Source organism: Ornithodoros turicata, chromosome 6, assembly GCF_037126465.1.
Source record: "Ornithodoros turicata isolate Travis chromosome 6, ASM3712646v1, whole genome shotgun sequence".
NCBI lineage: Eukaryota > Metazoa > Arthropoda > Arachnida > Ixodida > Argasidae > Ornithodoros > Ornithodoros turicata.
The window spans coordinates 47,930,911-47,954,146 of record NC_088206.1 but is presented as its reverse complement, the minus strand read 5'-3'; the positions used below and the strand labels follow the sequence as shown (position 1 = coordinate 47,954,146).

The 23,236-nt window shown below is 47.0% G+C and overlaps 1 protein-coding gene across 3 annotated transcripts in view; it reads right to left on the bottom strand.

Annotated features, from left to right (window-relative positions):
- LOC135396633 (ninein-like protein) overlaps positions 1 to 23,236 on the bottom strand; it is a 212,267-nt gene that overhangs the window by 53,073 nt on the left and 135,958 nt on the right. For all 3 annotated transcript variants that reach the window (XM_064627704.1, XM_064627705.1, XM_064627707.1), the window contains exon 8: positions 8,656 to 8,728. In XM_064627704.1, coding sequence (XP_064483774.1) covers positions 8,656 to 8,728 — 73 coding nt within the window. The remainder of the gene's footprint in view (positions 1 to 8,655; positions 8,729 to 23,236) is intronic.

Genomic DNA, 23,236 nt, shown 5'->3' with positions numbered 1-23,236 from the left:
TGCTATCTCTCATTTCCCCAAAAACATCTAATTAATACGCTAATTAATTTCAGATAATTAGTCGTCGAGTAGTTGCACGCGCCGTCTTACAGGATGTCAGCCTGGCCGTGTGACCCACCCGCGAAAACGAAATTTATGCAGCTCTAATAGTTTGTGTTTTTAATTTAAAAAAACTATGTATCGAATAAAAAAGGACACCCTGTGTGTTTTCGATACAGGGTGTTAAGTACGCACCGAGCACGACTTGACACGTGCGGTGAAAATTTCAAGCCAGCGCTCGGGCTACCTTGAACCCGACTTGGATAACGCTCCATGTACGGCAGCTTCGGGAAGCCACATGACACTCAGAATCTTGTCTTGGCTTGGCTTTACATGAGCCGAAGCGCCATCAATTTGTTTACAGGACCTCTGCACAAGTGTTGGTGCCAGACGACAGGTGTAACACATATTATGAGTCCTGGCGCTAAGAAATGTTGTGTTTTCATGCTACAAAGCAAATTTGAAGTGCAAAATTGCACGAAAATCTCGCTCCCAGACACAGTTAAAGTTAGCAGGCTGCAACTTGACGAGCCAGCGGGAGGGGTTCATGAAACACGTAGACCGTCTTGAGCGAAGACAGATCTTGGCGCAGATTTGTACAAGTCAAGATGCTGCTTCAAGTCAAGATACATCTGTGAATCCGGGAGTTAGAGTATTGTTTCTCTATGCGAAGCGGAGTAGAATTAATTTCTAGTTTTCATTTCAGAAGTATGACATCTGCAACGGGTCTGGCAACATTGCTCACCGAAGGTTGGATTTCCAACTCCTCAAGACAGCTGCTGGCAGACTTCCACCACTGAGTGAAGAGAGGGCATGCTCGCGCTGTTGCTAGGGTAGAGACGTCAACTTTCGATGACGCATCCTGCTTTCGGTGAAATACGGAACTGTAGAGCTTTTAAGATTGTTTTGAAAATTCGAGGAAGCGCGTAGGGTTCACAGACGGCATTTATGTCTTCTTTTTTAGTTACTGAGTCTGTGAGCGAAGTTTATTTACGAAATGATATATACAGGGTGCGTCACGTAAAACTGACCAGAATTTTTATGAAAACCCTATGATAGCAGCATAGATGTTGTTTTTGCAGATGAGTTCTACGGCCAGGCGGACATCCTCTCGAAGAAAGTGTGCAACTACAAGATGACTAATTACCTAAAATTCATTAATTAACTTTTTAATAAGGGGATTTCGGGCAAAAGCGAGATAGCCGATTGATAGACTATCCTCGTTGAACACCATTCCACGTTTAAAAAATCCTGAAACACGCACGTGGGCTAAAATATCCATCCCCGAAATTTGGTATGCAAATGAGCCGAAACCGCGGCGACCGGGAACGCAGGGAGTACAGCACTCATTTCACGTCAGAGGGCCACGTGATTTGGAGCGGTGAAGATAATTGGAGTAAGTGCCGCTCAGCTGGCCAGATAAGCCTCCATCGGCGTGGGTGACGCGCTTATCAGGTGCGATTTTTCGGTTTCGGCTCATTTGCATACCAAAATTCGGGGATGGATATTTTAGCGCACGTGCGTGTTTCAGGATTTTTTAAACGTGGAATGGTGTTCAACGAGGATAGTCTATCAATCTGCTATCTCGCTTTTGCCCGAAATCCCCTAATTAAAAAGTTAATTAATGAATTGTAGGTAATTAGACATCTTGTAGTTGCACACTTTCTTCGAGGGGATGTCCGCCTGGCGGTAGAACTCAACTGCAAAAACAACATCTACACTGCTATCATAGGGTTTTCATAAAAATTCTGGTCAGTTTTACGTGACGCACCCTGTATATTATTTTTTAAGACCGTAGTCACACTTATCCCATAGACGATAGCGTGACAGGCGAACGCAATGCCTTCTGGACAGGTCACACCTCACTGCAAACAACAACATGCAGCTGACCATAAATATCGATGCGCCCAGCTCATTGCGGTGTCGAAAGAAATGAACAGGCAGCGCCGCAGAAGCAGCTCTCTCGTCTCGGAGACGGATGCGTATTGCGCTGCTGAGAGGAGATCGTCGTTCACTACTTCGACGCCTCGTGACTCCCCTGGCTTCCCGCCAATGAACCGCTGACGTTCCCCCCCCCCCCCCCCCGCCATGCTGAGCAGAGTTGATCAAGCGCTCGCTTTCCGCATGCCTCGACATACCTCTCGTCAAGATGCCGCATTAGTTCATCCAATGCGCCTCGATGTGGCTTTTACAGCGCAGTGGCGTTACCGCTTGAGACAAGTTGACTATCTTCAGTGCTGTCACTGCGGTGCTGTAGAAGATCTAGAGCACATTCTTCTACACTGCCCACACACCTACCAACCTTCCCGAACCGTACTCTCAGGATCCCGTAACGAGCTGGGCTCTCGCCCTCTCTCTCACGAAATTGCTTGGTCCCTGGCCATATCCAGCACACCAGCGCTCTGCCCTCAAAGCTCTCTTCACCTATCTCGATACCATAGGACTTCGATCCTTATTGTGAAGGGGCTCATTATTTCATTCCCCGCATCACCACCGCAGCAATGGGGTAGAGTAGTGCCCATGGCGATGAAACTCCGCATTCATTACCTCTCAATGAAGTTGTTGTTGTTGTTTTGCCGCGCCCATGATCGGCAGCCGTATCGTATGTAAACAACGCGTTTGTCCCGTATCCTCGCTGTAAAACACGTAAAGTTGCACTTGAGACACTGTACTGTTGGCCAGTCCCAAAGGTGCGTGGTTGTGCTTCTGAAAGTGCTCGCCGTTGTCGGCCTCACAGAGGTGGGCAACGTCATGACTAACCCTCTGTGGGAATGTGCGCCCTGGGCCGACTTCTAAGGGAACTGTGCCGTCTGAGGAACGTCTGAGGACGTCCTGGGAAAACGTCCCAAGTAAACCCAGGAAAAACCCCAGACAGCACAGCCGGCACCGGGATTCGAACCAGGGTACCTCCCAATCTCGACGTGACATGGCCAGCGTGCTAACCACTGAGCGACGCGAGCTGGTGTGTTGTTGGACCAGCGGCTCGTCTACTACTACAATGCCTGTCGAATGCCGCGCAGGCCCATGAGTGAGCTCTCCTCTCCTATCCGATCTCCCCCTCCCCCATCCCTACACCCCTCTTCCCGTCGATGACATTCACCGTGGCGGGCGCCACAGGCTTACACACGCCAGAGCTGACACACGCTGAAGGCAGTAGCTGCGTTCTTTTTACCTGCACCTCCTGAACTAGTGCAAGGAGTGCAACATTCTCGCATTCATTTTGTCGTGCACTCACACTGCACCTGCGCGTCTCCATTCTTTTTGGAGAAGTGCTGACCTAGATATGCACTAGTTCTTGATTTTCTTGCACGGCGTATCCCGCTAGTGCAACGGAAGGGTGCAGAGGAGCAGACGACAAACAACAACAACTGGTCCTCAGAGCATGCGGCTGCCTTCTCCCGTCTGAAAGCAGCTTTGACGTCAGCACCTATCCTTGCACACTTCGACCCGTCCGCCTTAACCGAGCTGCACACCGATGCAAGTGGCGTGGGCATCGGGGCTGTACTTGCCCAACGATTTCCTGACGATCCCATGGAATGCGCCGTCCCGTTTGCTAGTCGAACGCTTCCGCCTCCTAAGAAGAACTGCTCAACAACGGAAAAGGAGTGACTCGCACTCGTATGGGCCGTCAAGAAATTTCGCCCCTACCTCTACGGGCGTCCGTTCGTCATTATCACGGGTCACCACGCATTGTGTTGGCTCTCCACTCTCAAAGACCCATCTGGCCGATTAGGCAGCTGGGTGCTGAGCCTCCAACAGTTCGATTACACCATTAAGTACAAGTCTGGCCGTAAACATCGTGACGCCGATGCGCTATCGCGCTGCCCCTTACCAAACTCGCCGCCGACCGCACAAGCCGCAGATACGTCGATCAGTGCTCTCACTTTGCCTCCCGTTGATCTCCCGTCCCTCCAAGAACTCCAGCTCAATGACCCCGATTTTTCGGCCATTATTCATCACCTCAATGGCACGCTGCCTTCCTCGGTCCGGAAATTTCAGCGCAAATGCAAAAATTTCGTTCTGTTAGATGGTGCCCTTTACAAGCGCAACTACGACCCCGAAGGCCAGCGATTCCTCCTCGCCATACCACGCAACCTCCGCCATGAAGTCCTTAGCAGCCAATATGATGACGTTGCTGCCGGCCACTTAGGCTTCTACAAGACTTACGACCGCATCCGCAAGCGTTACTTCTGGCCAAGATTATACTCTTCCGTCTACAAATATGTTTCGTCCTGCATCTCCTGTCAGCGACGAAAACCTTCCCCACCTTCTGCCGGCCTGCTCCAACCCTTGTCCCCACCACATGCACCTTCTACCGTGTCGGCATTGATTTACTTGGCCCCTTTCCCGTCTCTCCTACCGGCAACAAATGGTTGTCGTTGCCATTGATCACTTTACTCGCTACGTCGAGACGGCACCCCTTCGGAGTGGTTCCTCAGAAGAAATCGCCCACTTCGTCATACATAGCTTCCTCCTTCGCCACGGTGCTCCTCGTGTGCTCGTCAGCGATCACGGTCGCCCGTTCCTCGCCCACCTTCTCCAAGACGTTCTCCAAGCGTGTTCAGTCGTTCACCGTCCAACATCTGCATACCACCCACAAACCAACGACCTGACAGAGCGGTTTAACCACACTTTGGGTGACATGCTGTCGCTCTACGTTTCGTCTGACCATACCAATTGGGACAGCCTGTTACCTTACCTCACATTCGCCTACAACACAGCTGTTCAGTCGACCACCAACTTTACTCCATTCCACTTAGTCTTCGGCCGCGATCCCATCTGCAACATTGATACAGCCTTTCCATACTACTCGTCCACCGAGCACAATATCACGTTGGCCGAGGCTACCTCACGGACAGAGGAATGCCGTCAGCTTGCACGCTGTCGCACCTTCGAGCAGCAATCGGCCGCTAAGCTGCGTTACGATGAGCGCCGCCGCCACGTCCGCTACAACAGTGGTGACCTTGTCTGTGGGTCCCCATCCGTAAACCTGGTCTTTGCGAGAAGCTCATCTGCAGATATCTTGGGCCTTACCGCGTCCTCGCGAAGAACTCTGATGTGAATTACGCCATCGAGCCCGTTAATCCCTCTTCCGACCGCCGTTGCCGTTCCCGAGAAAACGCGCATGTATCTCGTCTGAAGCCTTACAAGGACCCTTCTTCTGCATCCCCTTCAGCCAGGATGGCTTCATCTTCGGCAGGGGAAAGATGTGAGGAAGAATCATCGTCACGTTCATGATCATCTTCTATGTCATCCCCCGCGTCCGCTCGAATTCCGTGCCCAGACATTAAAGTCTCTACACATCCGTCTTTCCTCTCGTCTTCAGCCTTCAGCAGACGACAAGATGGCAGAGAGCACTTCGTTTGTGGCCCGCTGAATTCAAGATGGGAAGTATTTACTTGTGACATCAAGCAAGATATGTGTGTGCTTCTTTTTAAATACCTGTCATGCTACTTGTTCGCACAGTTAATGCAGAATTAAACTATAGATACGTACGCTCGTCACTTGGCTCTTAGGTCCGCTCCATCTGTGTCGCAAAACTGGTATCGTCTCCAAAAGGTAGAACGACGTGTTCCAAATAAATAATATAGGTGTGCATGGTGGAAAAGTGATCACTGGTACTTATTTTATCACATGTCCGTCCAAACCAGAACATCCCATGTTCGGAAATAATTATTCGGTCATTATTGTGAACATTTACGCCGTTGAAAGAGGATGCTATAAGGAAGGAGGATCTCCCAATACCCGCTTATGAATTGTTAGTACAAACAAACCGGAAGAAAATAGGCTACAACACAGCCATGCTAACACAAATAAGAAAACGCTTTGTAGTAGACAACAAGGTCTGCACTTCCTGATTCTTTTTAGGAGCCGATGGTCTCGCGTCAGTGCAACTGGTTCAGAACTGTGTCCACACCTCGCGTGCACTTAAGAACTGATACGGCACGAGTGCAGCACTTTTCTTTCAAAAAGAAGGCACCTAGTCATTGGATTGGGGTCACCCAATCCAGTGACTTGAACACACGCGCCCACGTCCTCTCTCGTGTTTGCCTCTCCGTATTCTGGAGGCTCCATTTTTGTGCCGTGGGTGTCCATCGGATGTGTGAGGCATGTAGAAGTTGTCCGTCCGCCGAGTGCTGCATTCACGTGTGGTCTCGTGCACATTCAACAGTTCTCAGAAGGGACACGAGAAAGTGTGACATCGCACATCATCAGGAACACTTCAACTGCTTTTCTGGTGCAGTTTTACGAACGCTGACAAAGTTTTTACAGCCGAGAAAAAAGTGGGACTAATTTGTCCCATGAACGAGCTGCGTAACTTCGATGAAGTGGGACAGGGTATGTCCCATGACCCACTTGAGTTTCTACGATAACGAAGCCGCGTTAAGACACACCTAACCGGTGTGATTCACTCATCAAATAGGCGACCATGCCGGGCGAAAAGCGCTGGATAATTTAAAGTGGCAAAATTTAGGCTCATCTCCTTGTTTTATGCCGACGAGAACCATGTCTGCAAACGTTAAAATGGCATACAAACGAAGTCACATGCCCTACAAATGATGTTGCCTGTGACGAGGACAAGATGGTGATCTTGCCACATGCGACCGCTTGAGTGTTATTAGAAAAATGACGGGCGTATTTCACCCCTGCGCTAATGGACGCGTTGAAACCGGCATCACAACTACTGATACTGATACTTATACGGCACTGACGTCATTGCAGGCGTCTACGCCAGTAAAGCGGCGTGGAAGAAGTCACGTTCACGTGCCTTCGAGAGCCAACCGTCGAGCCAACCTTGACGTAAGAGGTTGACGCCGGCGTGTGTTCGAGGACTTACATCTCGCCAAGTACGACACGTAGAAAAGTAATTAGTTTTCCCTCAGTACTCTACGTGCAGTACAATACTAGCGCGATGTAATGAACCATTCCAAGTTACCTATATTCACTATTTTAAATAATGAACACATTATACCCCTGTCCCAATATGCGTAAATCAATGGAACGACCGACACAATATTGGCAGACGGTGCAAGAAAAAAAATATCTTCCAACCAACACCCTCCTTTGGTAGTTACCTGCTGTGAAAGCACAACGTCCAAAGCTTCGCTTTTACTGAAATTAACGTTATGGAAGACCAGTCCACCCGTTCAGGGATAGAATATAGAAGGAATGTTCCTGTAGAGCGTGCTTTGCCTACAGTACACAGCTGCACCGAGGTGAAGACCACTCTAGGCGAGCAAGCTCTTTGCAACACGTGGTGAAAAAAAGGGGCAACTGCATCCATACACATGGAAATGATAATATTCTTCCTTTTATAAGCCATCCCGTTTAGTGGTCCAATTCTAAAAGTCGCCTAACAGACATGCGTTAAATGAGTGATGATCTCTCGCGCAAGTAATTTCATTCAGATGTTGACTCCGGCTGTGCTTTTCTGTACTTGAGATTCTAGTACGCTATAAAACAAGACGCTGAGTCGCCCTTGATTGTCCCTTCAAGAAGCGCGCGTCTAAGCAACTACGCCATCATGTTGCTGCCGTGCTCTGGAGGGTACGAACCCGCCACCTTTGAATAAGTAAGCGGACCCAAGGGATCGACTGCGGCAATAGACTTCGCTTCAGGGGCATTCCAGTCATGGCGGGTGAATGACAGCGGTTGCCAATTTACTTCGAGGTATGCATCAAATTATCCATTACTAGTCACAACTTAGGCGTCGTTAGTATACTTACTCGAAAATTGTGACTTCTGCCACATATTTTTATCCCGTACGATAACAAATATATTCTCCTTTTCTACCTGAAGTCTCAGCTTCCTCGACTTCGGTCTCTCTTAATGGTAGCCAGAACCGCAATGAGTCTTTAAAAGAGAGACCCGACGAAGTTCGTCGCAAAAGGTAGCCCTTATACATGAGTGTCATACTCTTCGGACCAATTCAGACCTGTGTGCAGTATACTCTCCTCGATATTCAGAACCAGATAACCTAATTCTTCACGGATCATTCATTTGGCGTAACGCCTCATGCCTCTTACACACAAGGGCCTTATGCGAAGCGCTTACAGGGTTTTGAGGATGGTTGTCACTACTTACTTCGTCACGCCCTCCAGCTTCACACGAGGACGCACACTTAGAAGTGCAGTGTGTGCACGCGCGCGCATCTATTACAACATCACTAGCAGGACACACCGAAAACATGCTTCACGTGTCTCCGTGGTGACACGCGCTTAACAGGGAGCCTAACCGATATCTAATATAATCAATATACAGTCTCGAAACGGTGTTGCGCAGTGCACGTCTATTTTGAGAGTGGCGAGATGATCGTACGGACAGACACGTCTTATAAATCAGGAGCCCATCCCAGACCAGCGCGCCATCTTTCGCAACCCCCTTTGCAGACACACGCAGCGGACATGACGTCATTCATTTCCCCCAAACGCCAGAACGGAGGGCATCATACACAAAGAGAGGGAGAAAAAAAAAGAATAGGGAAGTCCAAGAGCGGCCGCGCCTCCCCTGCTCCGTGGAGAGAAATGGGTCCGTCCCGCATCCTCTCTTCCCCCGAAGCGCCGCCATCCCGCCGCCATCCCTGAGAGCAGCTGAGCGAGCGGAGCAAAGTGTTACCTTGAGCATGGTGCATCCGCCGGACAGGCCCAGGGATTCCCAGAGACTGATGACGCTCTGACTGTCTGCGTACCTGCAAAGGGAAGAGTGGGAATTATGAAGAAAAGGCGTTCCTCCCAGGCTTAGGTGAGTCCCACCCTTTGATATTCGTACCAACAGCAAAGCCCACGAGAATACCCATTGACGACGAGCCGTTTTCCAACCATAACACAACCACTTGACGCTTCCTCGTGAGATGCCGCTGAAGTAACTTTCAAACGATGTCTATTGGTGCTCTGTCCTGCGCTCCGCATCATGCCGTACAAGTTAATACCAACGACTTTAATATCGCAGAGGAGATGAAAGAAGTTCAAGACGCACTGGCCACTAGAGATCATGAAAGCGAGCGAACCAGATTGTACAGTCCCATAATAGAGTCAGTTAAACGTGACATATGCACAAGACCGTGCAGTAGGTTTTAGTCCCGTACAATGACGAACACTATGACACCGATGTACCGCGTAGTGATAAGTCTACGAGTAGGGCTCTTTACCTCTTGCTTTACAACACTATGTCGCGAAATTTATAATGCATACCGTGTACGTTTTATGTACGACTCTGACACACCTGTGAAACAGGTTCACCCTGTTGTGGGTATGAGCATCGTGTGATACAGCTTCGCCGATATGTTTCGAAGCAACGAGTAATAAAATGGGGTATCGATTCTTAAGGCGAGAAAACAAGGCGATGGAAGTGTCACGCAGGTTAGGGTTTGAAACACTTTTGACTGTTAACCACAAGGAGATTATGTGCTGCTATCAGTGAAGATGTACCCTCTTCGGCGTTGTTTTTAAACACAATCTGAAACGAAACGTCTAATTCTCATTTGCTTTCTTCCAGCAATGTTTTACATGTTCGAAAACTAAATATGTAGAAAAACAGAGCAGACTAGAAAAACAATCGAACCTGTGTATGCAATAAGGGGATAAGTCGAAAAATCCCAAACCGAGAAAACTTCATGTGAATATTTCGTAAAGTAATTGCAGATGAGTTTCCTCGAATAACGCAAATGCAAAATGTGTAACATATATGCATGTGTCTACTCTACATACATGTCCCATTAGCATCGTATCTGGGTGTGTGACTTAGCAGAAATTGAACAAATCCCAGAAGCATGACATAGCCCCTTTTTCTATATAAGACCGTACGCACAGGGTTTTCGTGCAGGAACAAAACAATTTTCACGAGTCGGACATTCATGGTGACGCCAGGACGGGCAAACTTACCTTTGTGCAGTGGAGGAGCCTAAATCGTGGTTATTGCGCTGCTAAACGAGCACAATCTTAAAAATAATGTTCTGTATAGCCAGCAAAATATGACCTATTAGCATAGTGCATACGTTTTTCCGATTACAACGCTCAGTAGCACTGCTGACACGGTCACGTGAGGTAGGAAGCACATGTTTTTCGAGTGGAAGCCGAAGTTCATTTCCGCATCGTAGCAAAATTTAAGCCACACCATTTGTATGCGTGTGTAGAAAAGGGGCCTAATCTAGCTGTCCATCCCATTGACACGCGTGCATTTCCCGTTTCTTACCCTCCTATAGCGAGTCAATAAATTGCAATACGGTCCTATTTTTTTTTTTTTTTTGACAGGTACATTCTGGTATGTAGATGCCATTGGAAGAAAAATACTAATGAAGGGATTATTCGGCTTATCCCCTTATTGCATACAGAGGTTCAATTTTGGAAAGATCAACCGAAGTATTCGTTCAAAACATCCATAAAACACCATTTCTTGATTCTTGATTTCTTGATTTTCTTGAAATGGGGGTGCCAACTTTGGAGCGAGCAGTGGTGAAACATGTCATGCGTTTGCAATATGTGCAAAAGAGGAAAAGTTACGTTACAGACAGAAAGCTACATAAAGAGGAGGGGAAAAAAACTTGTCCATCACATAACCTATCGTGAACGGCTACAGTTATTACCACTACTCCGCCATTTATTACGGCTCGTTATCGCCGTCAGATAGATGGATCGTAATAGATAAGGAAAGACTATTAGAATAGGGAAGTGCCACTACGTTTTCGATCCGTTCGAAGACCGACGATGCAGCAATTACGGATGGGTTACTTCGGACGCAAAACGATGTCAAGTGCACACCAGTGGAACATGAATGATGATAACGGGCGCTACGACTAATTCGTCGCGAGTCACTGATTAACGATGATCAACGCTAACGACGGCTCCACATTTCCTCGCTAGGTCGGTCCTGCTGTCCAGGGAGGCTAGTGTAAGGGTAGCATGTGTCTGACTTAGTGGCGGACTGTGGAGACATCCGTCCGGAAGGTATCACCGGTAAACCGAGCGGAAACGGCGCCAGGCTGTCCTTCTAAATAAAAAGTTCCGTTACCGAATCGTGAATACAGATTGTAGTCCACTGATATCTAATCGAGTGCACGTTAGGTCGTCCTTGACTATCCCTCATGTTCGATGAACAACAACAACTTTATTTTTAAGATGTGGAATAGAGAGTCTCATCGCAGGGGCGATACTCTAACCCATCGCTGGTGATGATGTGGGGAACATGTTGGATGATTTTCGTTACCTGGAGCTAAGTCGTGAACTGTAGGCTACATTCAATCAAAGAAAATGAATATGAGCTGTCATGTACCACGGCATTAATGCCACCAGGGATCAGGGGAAACGCAGGCGAATGCGGTGTTGGTTCAGTTGCTTGTAAATGCAGGATGTTTGTGCAATTTGCATCATGTTCAGAGTACATACGACGAACGTACTTGGTGTGAAGTTTGTACAGCGGCACTCTCCTTATCGTCTCCGCGAATTATTCTATGACTTGAAATGACTTCATGACTATTAGTGACTTCGAATGCCACGGGACTCTGACGCTCCGACGTAGCAGCCGGCAGAACAAGTATACGCTCGAGGCTGGCACTGTCGCTGATCAAAGTGGTTACAAAGCTTTACGAGGCTAAGCATGTGAGTCCAGCACGAGAGTCACTTTTGTCCTTTTGGCCACAAAGGCTTTCTGGCGATTCCGACAAAACCTGCGCGGGGAAATTGAATTCTACCGCAGTGTATACGCCATTCGGTTGGTCGCGAAGAACAAAGCCAGTTTCCACGTAATTAGATTGGTTTATTTTTGGCACGCTCGTGGTAGCTTTTCTCTGCGCGGTTCAGATGGCGTTTCGTAGGAGCTACCGCAACTGGAGCGCATTGACACTCGTCTGGTATTATTTGGCCCGAGCTTCGGGGGCCTTTGACCTGGTGATGCAATGTGTGGATCTGTGACGGCTAAAGTAAGTGGTTTTCCGTAAAAACGGCTCAAGTGTCGGTTTCTTCATTTAGACTGCCGTCTTGTTCGCCCTTCTTCATTCTGCGCCAAGATATTCGGGGAGAAGGATATTGCTTCTCCGGCGTACGTTCGCTAATGCAGTGAAAGCACGCTTTAGAGGAGACGGATGGACGGCCACTCGCCCTGTCTGACTTCACTACCTCTTTGTGGAATGCAGTATAACGTACGCGTAGGTACGTAGTTTCACACAAATAGTCACCATGAACACGCTGTACGGGATATGTGATGTAGTTCGATTCTTAGTCCTCTCACGCCAATTTTTTTAGACTTAGCCTGTTTGAACTCCGTCGATATTTTATTCGATATTTATTCGTCGATATTAAAAACTAGGTCTCCGTCAGTCATTCAATTACTTGCGAGAAATTAATCGCTACTTTTTGCACTTTTTTGTTCCGTGTTAGCGCTGCGAAGCAACTGTGGCTATGAGCGACGTACAGACGTGGACAGATGGGGAGAGGACAGCAGGAAGGAGTAAGGGACAGGGGGTTTACGTGTCCTGGGCCGACTTCAGTGGGTGCGGTCTTCGTGGTGTTGAAGACTGGGAGGTGGTGGGTTCGAATCCTGCCACTGGCTGTGTGTTGGTAGCCACGTTGGCAACCCTGTATATATTGTACATAACTTCGTTTTCTATGGGGGGAAATAAAACCGAGCTGCAGGTGCGGCAGCGCAATCCTTTTTTCGGCACCGCTAAGCGACGAAGTGGACGTGGTTGTTCTGCACTCTCGCGTGTTGGAATGCCAGGGCACCAGCTGCGGTAGACAGAAACATAGGTACAGGTCAACATAGGTTATGGGCCCAGGAATCGCTCGTTTCGGACCTGTCCAGGAAAGGGGACCTCATCGCTGAAGAGAACGTGAAAAGTCGCCGTCAGAAATGTCGTCAGAGGGGATGGCAGCTCCAGTGCAGACCTTCACGACCTTCACCGAGAAGCTGGACGGGACAAACTATCCGACGTGGAAGTTCAAAATGACCTCGTTCTTGAAGGCGCGGGGACTTTGGACGGTCATTCAAGACAACCCACCGGAAGCAACAGAAGCGAGAGCTCTTTGGGACAAGCGGGACACAGAAGCTCTCAGCGCAATTGTGCAGACTCTGTCGAGTTTTCAGACAGCATATGTCATCAACCAGGCTACAGCCAAGGGCGTATGGACAAGGCTACAGGAGGTCAGTCAGGGACGAATCCTGGAGAGAAGGCTTACATTGAGGCGCAAACTCAGCGGATTGAAGTGGACCGCAAAAAGGAGACTAAGCAGCTGACGATAAGCCAAGGAAAATACGTAAAGGACATCTTAAAACGTTACCACATGGAAGGCTGCAAGCCCGTCAAGACCCCTATGGAAACAGGACGTGGGAGACACACAGACGAACCGGCACCAGTACCACCATTTGAGCCAGTACAATACAAACTTCACCATCACACTGGAAGATGGCGAAAAGGGTGCTACGGTACCTACAGGGCACAAAGGACGCTGGTATTACGGATCGGGCATGTGGTGAACCTGTCGTCGGACATTGCGACGCAAGCTGGAATGAGACAGGAACGGGTCATTCGCGGAGTGGATACGTCTTTACGCTGTCGAAGGGAGCCGTAAGTTGGAGATCGACCAAGCAGCAAGTGGTCGCGCTCTCGACGTGCGATGCTGAGTACATCGCCGCTACGGAGGCAATCAAGGAAGGCAAGTGGCTACAAATGCTACTTCATGAACTTGGGTTCAACAAATACGGCACTAAAGGAATGGAAATTAGGAGTGACAGCCAGTCCGCGATATGCCTGATGGAAAATCCTGTCAAGCACCAGCGTTCAAAACATATTAACCTGAAATATCTCTTTGCAAGACGAGAAGTAGAGAACGGGAACTTCGTCATGACATACCTCCCAACAGACCGAATGACAGCAGACTACCTGACTAAGGCGGTTGGCGGCATGAAGAATCTGGTGTCTGCAACCGGATGCGGGTTACAACTTGGACAGTCTCAGTCGAACCTTGAGACCTACGGAGGTGACTAGTCTGGCTGGATGCAATAGACCTGATTACCAACGTGAAGGGGGGGGGGGGGTAGCCTTGTTGGCAACCCTGTATATATTGTACATAACTTCGTTTTCTATGGGGGGAAATAAAACCGAGCTGCAGGTGCGGCAGCGCAATCCTTTTTTCGGCACCGCTAAGCGACGAAGTGGACGTGGTTGTTCTGCACCCTCGCGTGTTGGAATGCCAGGGCACCAGCTGCGGTAGACCGAAACATAGGTACAGGTCAACACTGTGCTGTCTGAGATTTTTTCTAAGTTTTCCCAAGACTTTCCAGACGAATGTCGGCCAAGGTATACTATACTTTTGTACTATACGTATACTTTTGTGCTGTATAGAGCCGAGTGTCAGGACGGCCATATCCAAAGTAATTGAGAGACATGGAGAGGCGTGCGGCACCAACAATAAACATCTACACTCGAAACATCTACACTCCGCATACGATCCTCAAACAGTGCAACACATCCGAAGAACTGTTTGGCACAAAATGAGAAAACTATGAGTGAGGAAAATCTCTTTCGCAAAAATCTATTTTACTTCATGCGGAAGTTGTGCCCGGAAAAAGTAGGCCAAAAAAGGCGCAGGTTCACCTCCGACTTTGTCCAAATAATGCGATAAACACTAAACGTACATGAACCTGCGAAGGAGAAACGTACTTCAAGAGTACCAAACAAATTTCCTTATATTTTTGGTACCAAACGAATTTCCTAATAACTGGAAATCGCGTTTTCTGCAGAATCACTTTGTGAAGGGGCTTGTTGTAGAATACGCTACGGAAGTAAGTCAGCTGTCTGCACAGCTCCCCAATCTCCCTCTCTTGTCTATTGCCTGCGGAGCGACCTCATTGGTCCCTCTCCCAAATAAGGGGTCAACCTTCCAAGGTTGAGGAGCACCTGGGTTCATCTGTGGACCCACGCCCATCATCCGATACCCCATTATTGTTGCCTCGTGAGTGGACCTCATCACATTACTTCTCCAAACTTTACCATCTCCCCATTGTCGACAGACACACATTGTCGCAGCGTGTACACCATTTAGAAGCACCCCTTTGCATGGTGTGAATTCTTACACCAAAGTGGTTTGCGCCAGATGGCGAGATATTTACACCGAAAATGTGTAAATAATTTAATGTGCGACTGCAGAAAGGAATATCTAATAGGGACGTGCATGGTCGCAGGATATAACGACTGAAACAGGGTCGTGGACTCCACCGCGAGACAGTGAAAGGTGGTGGTGATGGAATTAACTGCTTGCAGTAGAGACAAATTATGGGAAGACGCTGCGGGTCAATGAACAACTTGTCCCTTCAACATAACAACTTCCTATGTCCAATCTTTTCAACTATTTATGAGCGTTGCAACATAAATTATAGGGCGCATCTACGAAAGAACCGAACACAATTCTTGAGCGCGATTTCCAATATCATCTACGGGGGATATTAAAGCGAGGCTCCTTCTGGTGCAAGGGATGTATGGTGTGGAAGCTCCGCAATACATCTAAAAGGCACACCGATAATCATGGTCCATTACAACGTGCACGCATTGTACTGCACGCCAGGGTATTAAAGAGACACGAATGTGAAAAACTCTCTCCTTGCGGGAATCAACGATGCCGTTACCTTGACAGCAACAAAAAATGAAGAGGGTTCATCCGTGGCGTCGTTCGTGATTTATGAGTTAAGCTCTTCCCCTTCTCGAGAGGCGCGGATGAGATGGCCAATCATTGCTGTAAATCGTTTGCGGAGACCAATGGGAGGCCTCTCCGCACTGTCGCGCCTCCCAAGAAGGAGAGAAGAGGGAAAGGATAAATTGCCCTTTCCTCGAATCACGAAATAGCTGCTCTTCGTATTGCTGTCAAGGCAGCGACTTCTTGCATTAAGGGGGCACTGAGATGCCCACACGAGTTCACTCCACATTACGTTACACGCTATGTTCATTTCGCACTCGTTGTCGTAATTCAAGGCTCTGATTTCGTTACGAAGCTACAATCAGAATTATACTGGACCCTTTCCCGCCTCGGCACTGAGCATTGAGCGTCGCTTCAGCTCGTACATCGGTGCTTACTCCATGCTCCGCGTGCACGCTCGTGCCACGCCATGGTGCAGTTCCGGCGAATAACACACTGCGACTTACGAAGCAGACTCGTGTTGCTGTCCAGAGGGCGCGAATATAATTGTTGTCACGAGAAAATCCGTGATTACTGTCGTGGGGTACAATTCGATCGATTGATATTGAAAAACGCAGCAATGCGCGTCATGCCTCACCTCAGTCAACACCGAATGTTGGTGGAAGGTAGAAACTGCGTCGTCTAACATTGAACAATGTTTACGTTGAACAAAATTTAAAATGGTAGCGCCGCATAATTTTAATGTTATTGTGGATCTACTGAATGTATTAAAAAAAAACAAATAACATAGACGTTATCCTGATGGTGAGTTAATGCCTAAAGCATGTCACTCACTTTCATGTTATTTGTGCATATATGCGACATGCGCTTCACTAGTGGCGCCACTAGCTATTGTGCAACAGCGCCCCTCGCGGAAAGCGCGTGCATAATCATGCTGTAGAGTGACGAGGCGAGTGTGTTGTGTTTGCGCTTAGGTATGGCTGAAATCTTCTATGGTGAATTTATTTGGCTTACATGTGTCAACACACTAAATAATAATTGTGAAATTTACGGGTAAGGGGGGTCTGCTGTATGGCTAGCTACATGGAGCACGTGCAGCCAGGTATAGGACTGCGGACAATTTTGAGCACCTCGGGTGCTCAGCAAAAATCCTACACGCTACTACCTGAGCTACCAAGTGCACCAAGGGCAGTGCACGAAATGTCAATCCACATCATGCAGTGTTCTGCATATTGGGCTTTTGTCACACTAATAATTCCAATTCGCTACACTAAAAGACTAAACAAAAATATTGCTTTAGCACAGGGCTAAGCAAATTCAACAGCACACAACACATGTGGAATATGTCGCCCATGTAGGGCACAAGTGTGACCAGAATTCGAGTATTACGTATATTTACGTATTTTCGTTTATATACGTATTATTACTTGTGATATATTGTACGCCAGGTCCTATGTCATCTTGACTAAATTCAGGTGCCCCACTAAGAAGGTTGACATGACTAACGGCGTTCATTGACGGTCCATGCGTCTGCACGTATCCCCGGAAATTTTTGTCACTGAGAATCACATGGGCTTTTTGCACATGCTTCAGGAAGTCAGAGTTCACAATGATGTAGAAATACGTATGTAGCCCGGCGACCGTACGTACGTTTTCGAAATGAATGGTAACATGCCTCCTGCCCTTCGATGCCTCTTGTCAGCCGCGTCCACGTCGTGATCTGATTGGCGGTATGCATCAGGAAAGGCCGTGGAAATATAAAAAGGGCTGTTTGCAAAATCGCTCGTCTTGTTACCGACGCACTGCATGCGACAGTTCTCTTCGTTGGTACCTACTTTTCACTTGGCTGCAACACGCGTTTATTGTACTCACCTCATCGTAAAATAAAATGTGCCGCACATTGTTTATTTCTACGCGTAGATGAACTTATTCAATTCAATGAACTGTTGTGATCCAACGTTCTCTCCTATCCTTCCCGTGTGATTTTCCGAGAAACGGATAAATGGTGGATAAATGGTAAATGGATAAACGAGGCATGGATATCATGGTGTTGTTTGTTGTGCCTAAATGCAGCAATAGTTGCCTCTCGACGACCATCGCTTAGGATTTTCGTCTTCCATGGCACAACACACGAAGAATTCGACAAACAGAGAATGCAGTAGATGTGACAGCTAAGGAGCCAGTGAAACAGAAGAGAGCTATCGCCACCGCGACAGCGGATATATGCGCGCTGCCGCCACAGCGTGGCGCTCGCGTCGCTCCAAAGCTGTAGCGCAGCTCGACTATAATCTAATTAAATTTAGAAACGTCACCCTTATCATTTTGACTCAGACACGAGCAGAGCTCTCCAACTTGCGGAACCAAAGCAAGCAATATATAGTGTCTGATATCTGCTTGCCCATATGCCTTGCACGTGGAAAGATTTCCCCACGTAAGCTTTGGAGCATCTTGACAACAAAATGTGTGGTACAGGTATGCAGGTACAGATCTCGTCAACCTTAATAATAACACCAGAAAATACATCGTCTCGTTCCCGAGCGCGATTACAGCAACCGTTGAGGCCATGAGGAAATCTTAATTGGACACAATTATTCTGTTAGTTTAGAGCATTGATTTTGTACATTTAACGTTCCCCCAGTGCCCCAAAGGTGGCTGTTATCGCGCTCGGAAATGAGACAATTTTTTCCGGTGTTATTATTAAGGTTGACGAGAGCTGTACATTAAAAACCCTGTACCATGTTCAGACATATCCTAGTGACACCTTGCGAGGTCTTCTTCACTTGTTTTGCTGCCCACTTAGTACTGCGTGTGTCGCTAATACATATCAAGTACCCGTACAGAATATATTGGGAAGAGGTAGCGAAAGAAAACGTAGAAGAACTGATATCTGAGAACACTTAGGAAATGCTGTATCAACATAAAGGTAACAGTGAAGAACGTAGAAATTGCGATACGTAACGACTGTTGATTCTACATGCATTCGCGCGGTCATTTTCTATGTAGAACCGTGAAGGTTAGCATAGCTTCCACAATGCAGTTGTATACCTTATCGTATTTCAACGTTGATTCCTCGTATACTTATTGACTGGGACATGTACAGAGCACGACGACAAGACCCGTTCCAAATCCACGCAGACACGATAGGTATGCGCGAGCTTCTCCTGTTGTCTGATTGGATGACGCCTAGCTTTGCTTCTTGAGGAATTCAGTGGTTGCCGCCAAGACGGCTCTCTTTTCAATGAGTTTTTCTTCGAAACGCTAGTGCTGTGTGAACTAATTTCGCTTGCATCATACTAAATAAAACACGAACTTTCATGTGAAAACAAGTTGTTTTTGCATTTTAGTGCCCCTTTAAGCGAGGATAATTTTTTTTTTGCAATTTAGCGCCTCTTTATTGAGAACATACAAAATTTTGTATATGAAAAATTTGAAAAATAATGAGAAAATATAATCAACAACTTTATTTTGGCTTTGGAGAGTGGGGAGGTTCATCGCCACAGGCGATACTCTACCCCATTGCTGCTGGAAATGTGGGGAATAAAATAACGAGTCCCGACACAATAACGATCGAAGTCCGATGAGAAAATATTAAGCACATCAAACGATAGAAATCGTGTTTGTACATGTCGTAGTTTTCGAGATACAAAGCCGTATACAGTCTAAGGAAAAAAAAAAGAGAGAGAGAGAGAGTAATTTTAGTCCTTTCGGGAACTAAATACATTGCCACAAAGATCAGTCCTTTACGGAGTAAATGCAAGGGACTAAATGAATGTCACAGAGTGGAGACTGCATTTCACGCTCTGTTCTAAGAGTACCATGTGCATGAATTAAAATAATTTTAATTAAACCGTCGACCGTGATATGTCGAGTGATATAAAGTCTTGCGACATGCATAGGGCACTTCCTCCACTTTTCCTCTGTGTGAGTGGGAGTTAGCTAAGTTATATAGTCGTATTCCATCAAATTCACAAAGAGCACATATTTACGTAGACTGTTGCATTCAGGAGACCATTTGCAGTCCTGGGGAGTAAATCTCGGGGTTAAGGGAGTAAAATGAGGAGTAATTGCAGTCTAGGGGACTAGAAGCTGCAATTACTCCTCATGTTACTCCTTTTTTTTCCCCGTAGAGTGATAAAAAGTTCAGTTGCGAGCTTTGACGTCAGACGGACGAGATCCTCGGATATTCCCATTGGTTTTAGTAAGCGCGTCACCTCACCCGCGGCTGCCTCACTGGCGGAGATGCCTGTCACAGCCGGATGGGTCCCTGTATTCGCGGTGGAGATTTTCTATGTGTTTCTTAAGCCCCTCGCTGCAAAAAATGGAATGCAGGTTCCCATCGACGTAAAAAATCGTATTTCACGTACGTCTCTCGTGCATAATAAGGTTCGAAGTCCTATGCTGTCCAAAAATGTCTAAAGAGCTTCGAGGGTACAGCGTGAAGGGGCTCATTATTTGATTACCCCCTTTCGCCATCAGCAATGGGGTAGAGTATCGCCCCTGGCGATGAAACTTCCCATTCGTCATCTCAAAAATAAAGTTATTGTTGTTATCGTGCATACATAGGGCCGAGTGTCACACCACCTTTAATATGTTAAGGATGCCGCATCTCCATAAGGTATATGCGCGTATGGCCGACTGCAATCAGCCACCTTAACAACAAGATGCACTACATGAAAATGTGTCACAACTTTACATTCTGCATTGTATGCATGGAGCATTGCTCCGAAAGTTGAACACTATTCAAGTGTATGGTAAAACTCTAATAACTCCGCAAAAAGTCAATACGTGCCGACGCCAATCCTAGACCTCCCTGATTTCAAGTCAGGGATGTTAGCAATTACACCACATCGGCATAACTCTCCCCTCTGAGTGCCTCAAGAAGGGGGACGGACAGAGTGACACGTCTTTTCTATCCACTCTTACACCTTCACTAATTCATTCATCCGTGCAAGTATCTCGCATCTGTCTGCGACAGCCGGGCTTAGGCTCTAGCACACTGAACTTCTTTCACGTGGCAAATCTAGACTACAACGAGTCGGTGTCACACAACGTTTCATTCGCGCAATGAGAGAACACTCCGCGTTTCTTGTTGTTTTGCGGAGCTTTCGCTTTCTCGTATTCGGTTGGCGTCTCCGCAGCAGCTACCCCGCGTTGAATCTCCTCTCCAGGAGCCATGCGAGAAACCAGCCATACCGTTTCAGTCGGGCTTGCGGGGTTTCGTCGCCGGAACGTTAGCAAGGCTTGAGAATTCTTTGGACAAAGCGAAGGGGCTCTTCGAAGCGCGTTGAATGCCGAGTGTTCCTAGACGTCGTCGACTACCACAACTACACGACTGAACCACCGGAGCGGCGTCTGGCGGCGATTCCTTTGCACTTCGCATTCACTGCGGTTGTATGCATTGCCTTGTCTGTGTAACTCTACGCTTCCGTTTTAAAATTACTATTCACACAGTCCTACTTCATAGACAGTAATTATTAAAGGCCGTACGCTGTTCGATCTTCAAAATAGAATCTTTAGAAGATTCTTCCGCACGAATACAGTTATCCTTGGACGCAGCTAGACTGTGGTGTAGTGCAGTTTATATCATCCAATATTGGCGTAATGTTGACACACGACAGTGTTGCAAAAGTATTCCCTATTTCCTGACCCCTGTTCCAACAAATCGTACAGACCAGGAGCTTTCGATATACAGGGTGTCCACCGTAACTATGGAAGTAATTTTTAAAAATAGAAAAATCACTTTTCCCAGTTTTAAGCAATGGCAATGTGCTCTGCGCCTTGAGGGCAAGGTAAGCTTGTGTGTCCATGCATTAATTAACTTTCGTTAATTAACTTTTTAATTATCAAAGAGAGGAGATTGACCCAATGAGAACATCGAATCCATTGGGGTCACTGCTAACATTACCGTTTTCAGAACAAAAATCGAAACAGTTATAGCGCGAGGAAAGGGCCTGGAAATAGGGCGATCTGGTGGTCATATTTCGACGTCCAAGTAGAAGCGCTCCCGTTTTCCTTTCTTCTGTATGCGGGGGAGAGAAAACGCTGTCGCAGCGGGGAACAGATTGCTGCGACAGCGTTTCCCTCTCCAGCATACAGAAGAAAGGAAAACGGGAGCGCTTCTACTTGAGCGTCAAAAAATGACCACCAGATCGCCTTATTTCCAGGCCCTTTCCTCGCACTATAACTGTCTCGATTTTTGTCCTGAAAACGGTAATGATGCCAGTGACCCCAAGGGATTCGATGTTCTCTTTGGGGCAATATCCTATCTTTGATAATCAAAAAGTTAATTAACGAAAGTTAATGAATGCATCGACACATAAGCTTGCCTGTGCCCTCTTAAGATTGACGTAGAGTACATCGCCATTGGTTAAAACTAGGAAAAGTGGTTTTTCTATTTTTAAAAATTACTTCTATAGTTACGGTGGACACCCTGTATGTTGTACGCATATTCCCGCTTGATAACAAATGTTTTGCGACAAATGCAGCAAATGAACAAAACCGTCAGACACTTAAAAGCTGAGAAAAACTGCGGTGTAATTCTGCCATCGCTGAAAACGTCTTTCTCGAAGCCACCACACAGGCAGACAAGTCGCACGCATTTCAAAGCGGCCAATTCCGCCTCATCGAGACCAGCCCTGCATTCCACGACCACGTTGCATTCGTGACACCAAAATGCTATCCCATTCCAAAGATTTCCTTTAATGCATGTATACACTAAGAAAAAGCTGGCTGGGAGAGCACGGAACCGTTGAGGGAGGAAAGCACGTTTTAAGCGAACGCACCGGCGTGGAAATCAGGATACGAGGAAAGGGAATCGATTGGGAGGGGAACCCCCCCCCCCTCGGGTTGTTTTTCTTAAACTTAAGATTCTGATATGGTAACTGTGATGCACGCAATGACGATTGCGTTCAGTGCACCACGAAACTTTGCTTTAGCTGCACGCCAGAACAAGCAGACACGCACGCTCCCGGACAGCGAGATCAGCTGCTTCCTAAAAACCTGCGCAAAAAGAGGACTATTATTACGAAAACTATTATTGTTTCCTAATTGTCCAATTCGCTTTATTGCAGACTAAAGAAACAGAACCAATTCTTGCCTAGAAGGCTTGTGGGATGGGGGACTGACAGACAAATGGCAAGCAATAACGCTGAAAACATCAAAAGAAAAAGTAAGCATAAAATACCGAGAGATAAATTATACAGCAGTGATGTTACCAACAAAAGGCAAGAAAATAAAAACCATAGGTTATGCAGGAAAAGGTAAACAGCTAATTGATCATAACCATCGAATGTAAGCTGATATAACACGTATCTGACACTATACTTATGGATGTAAGATTTATGGAATCAGGCGGAATAAAGAATAATAATAACAACAACAATTTATTTACGAACGACTTGGTGGGAACTTCAGACAAAAATCTGCTATTTGAAAAAGCTTCACGAAAAGCGAGTGCATTGTCTGCCCTTACAGAATACACTCAGAGTAGACGGGACATGAATTTAATTTTGTAAGCATTCCTCTAGCACAACCCTGGAAATTTCACAGCGCACCACGATAATTTTCGTTTACGA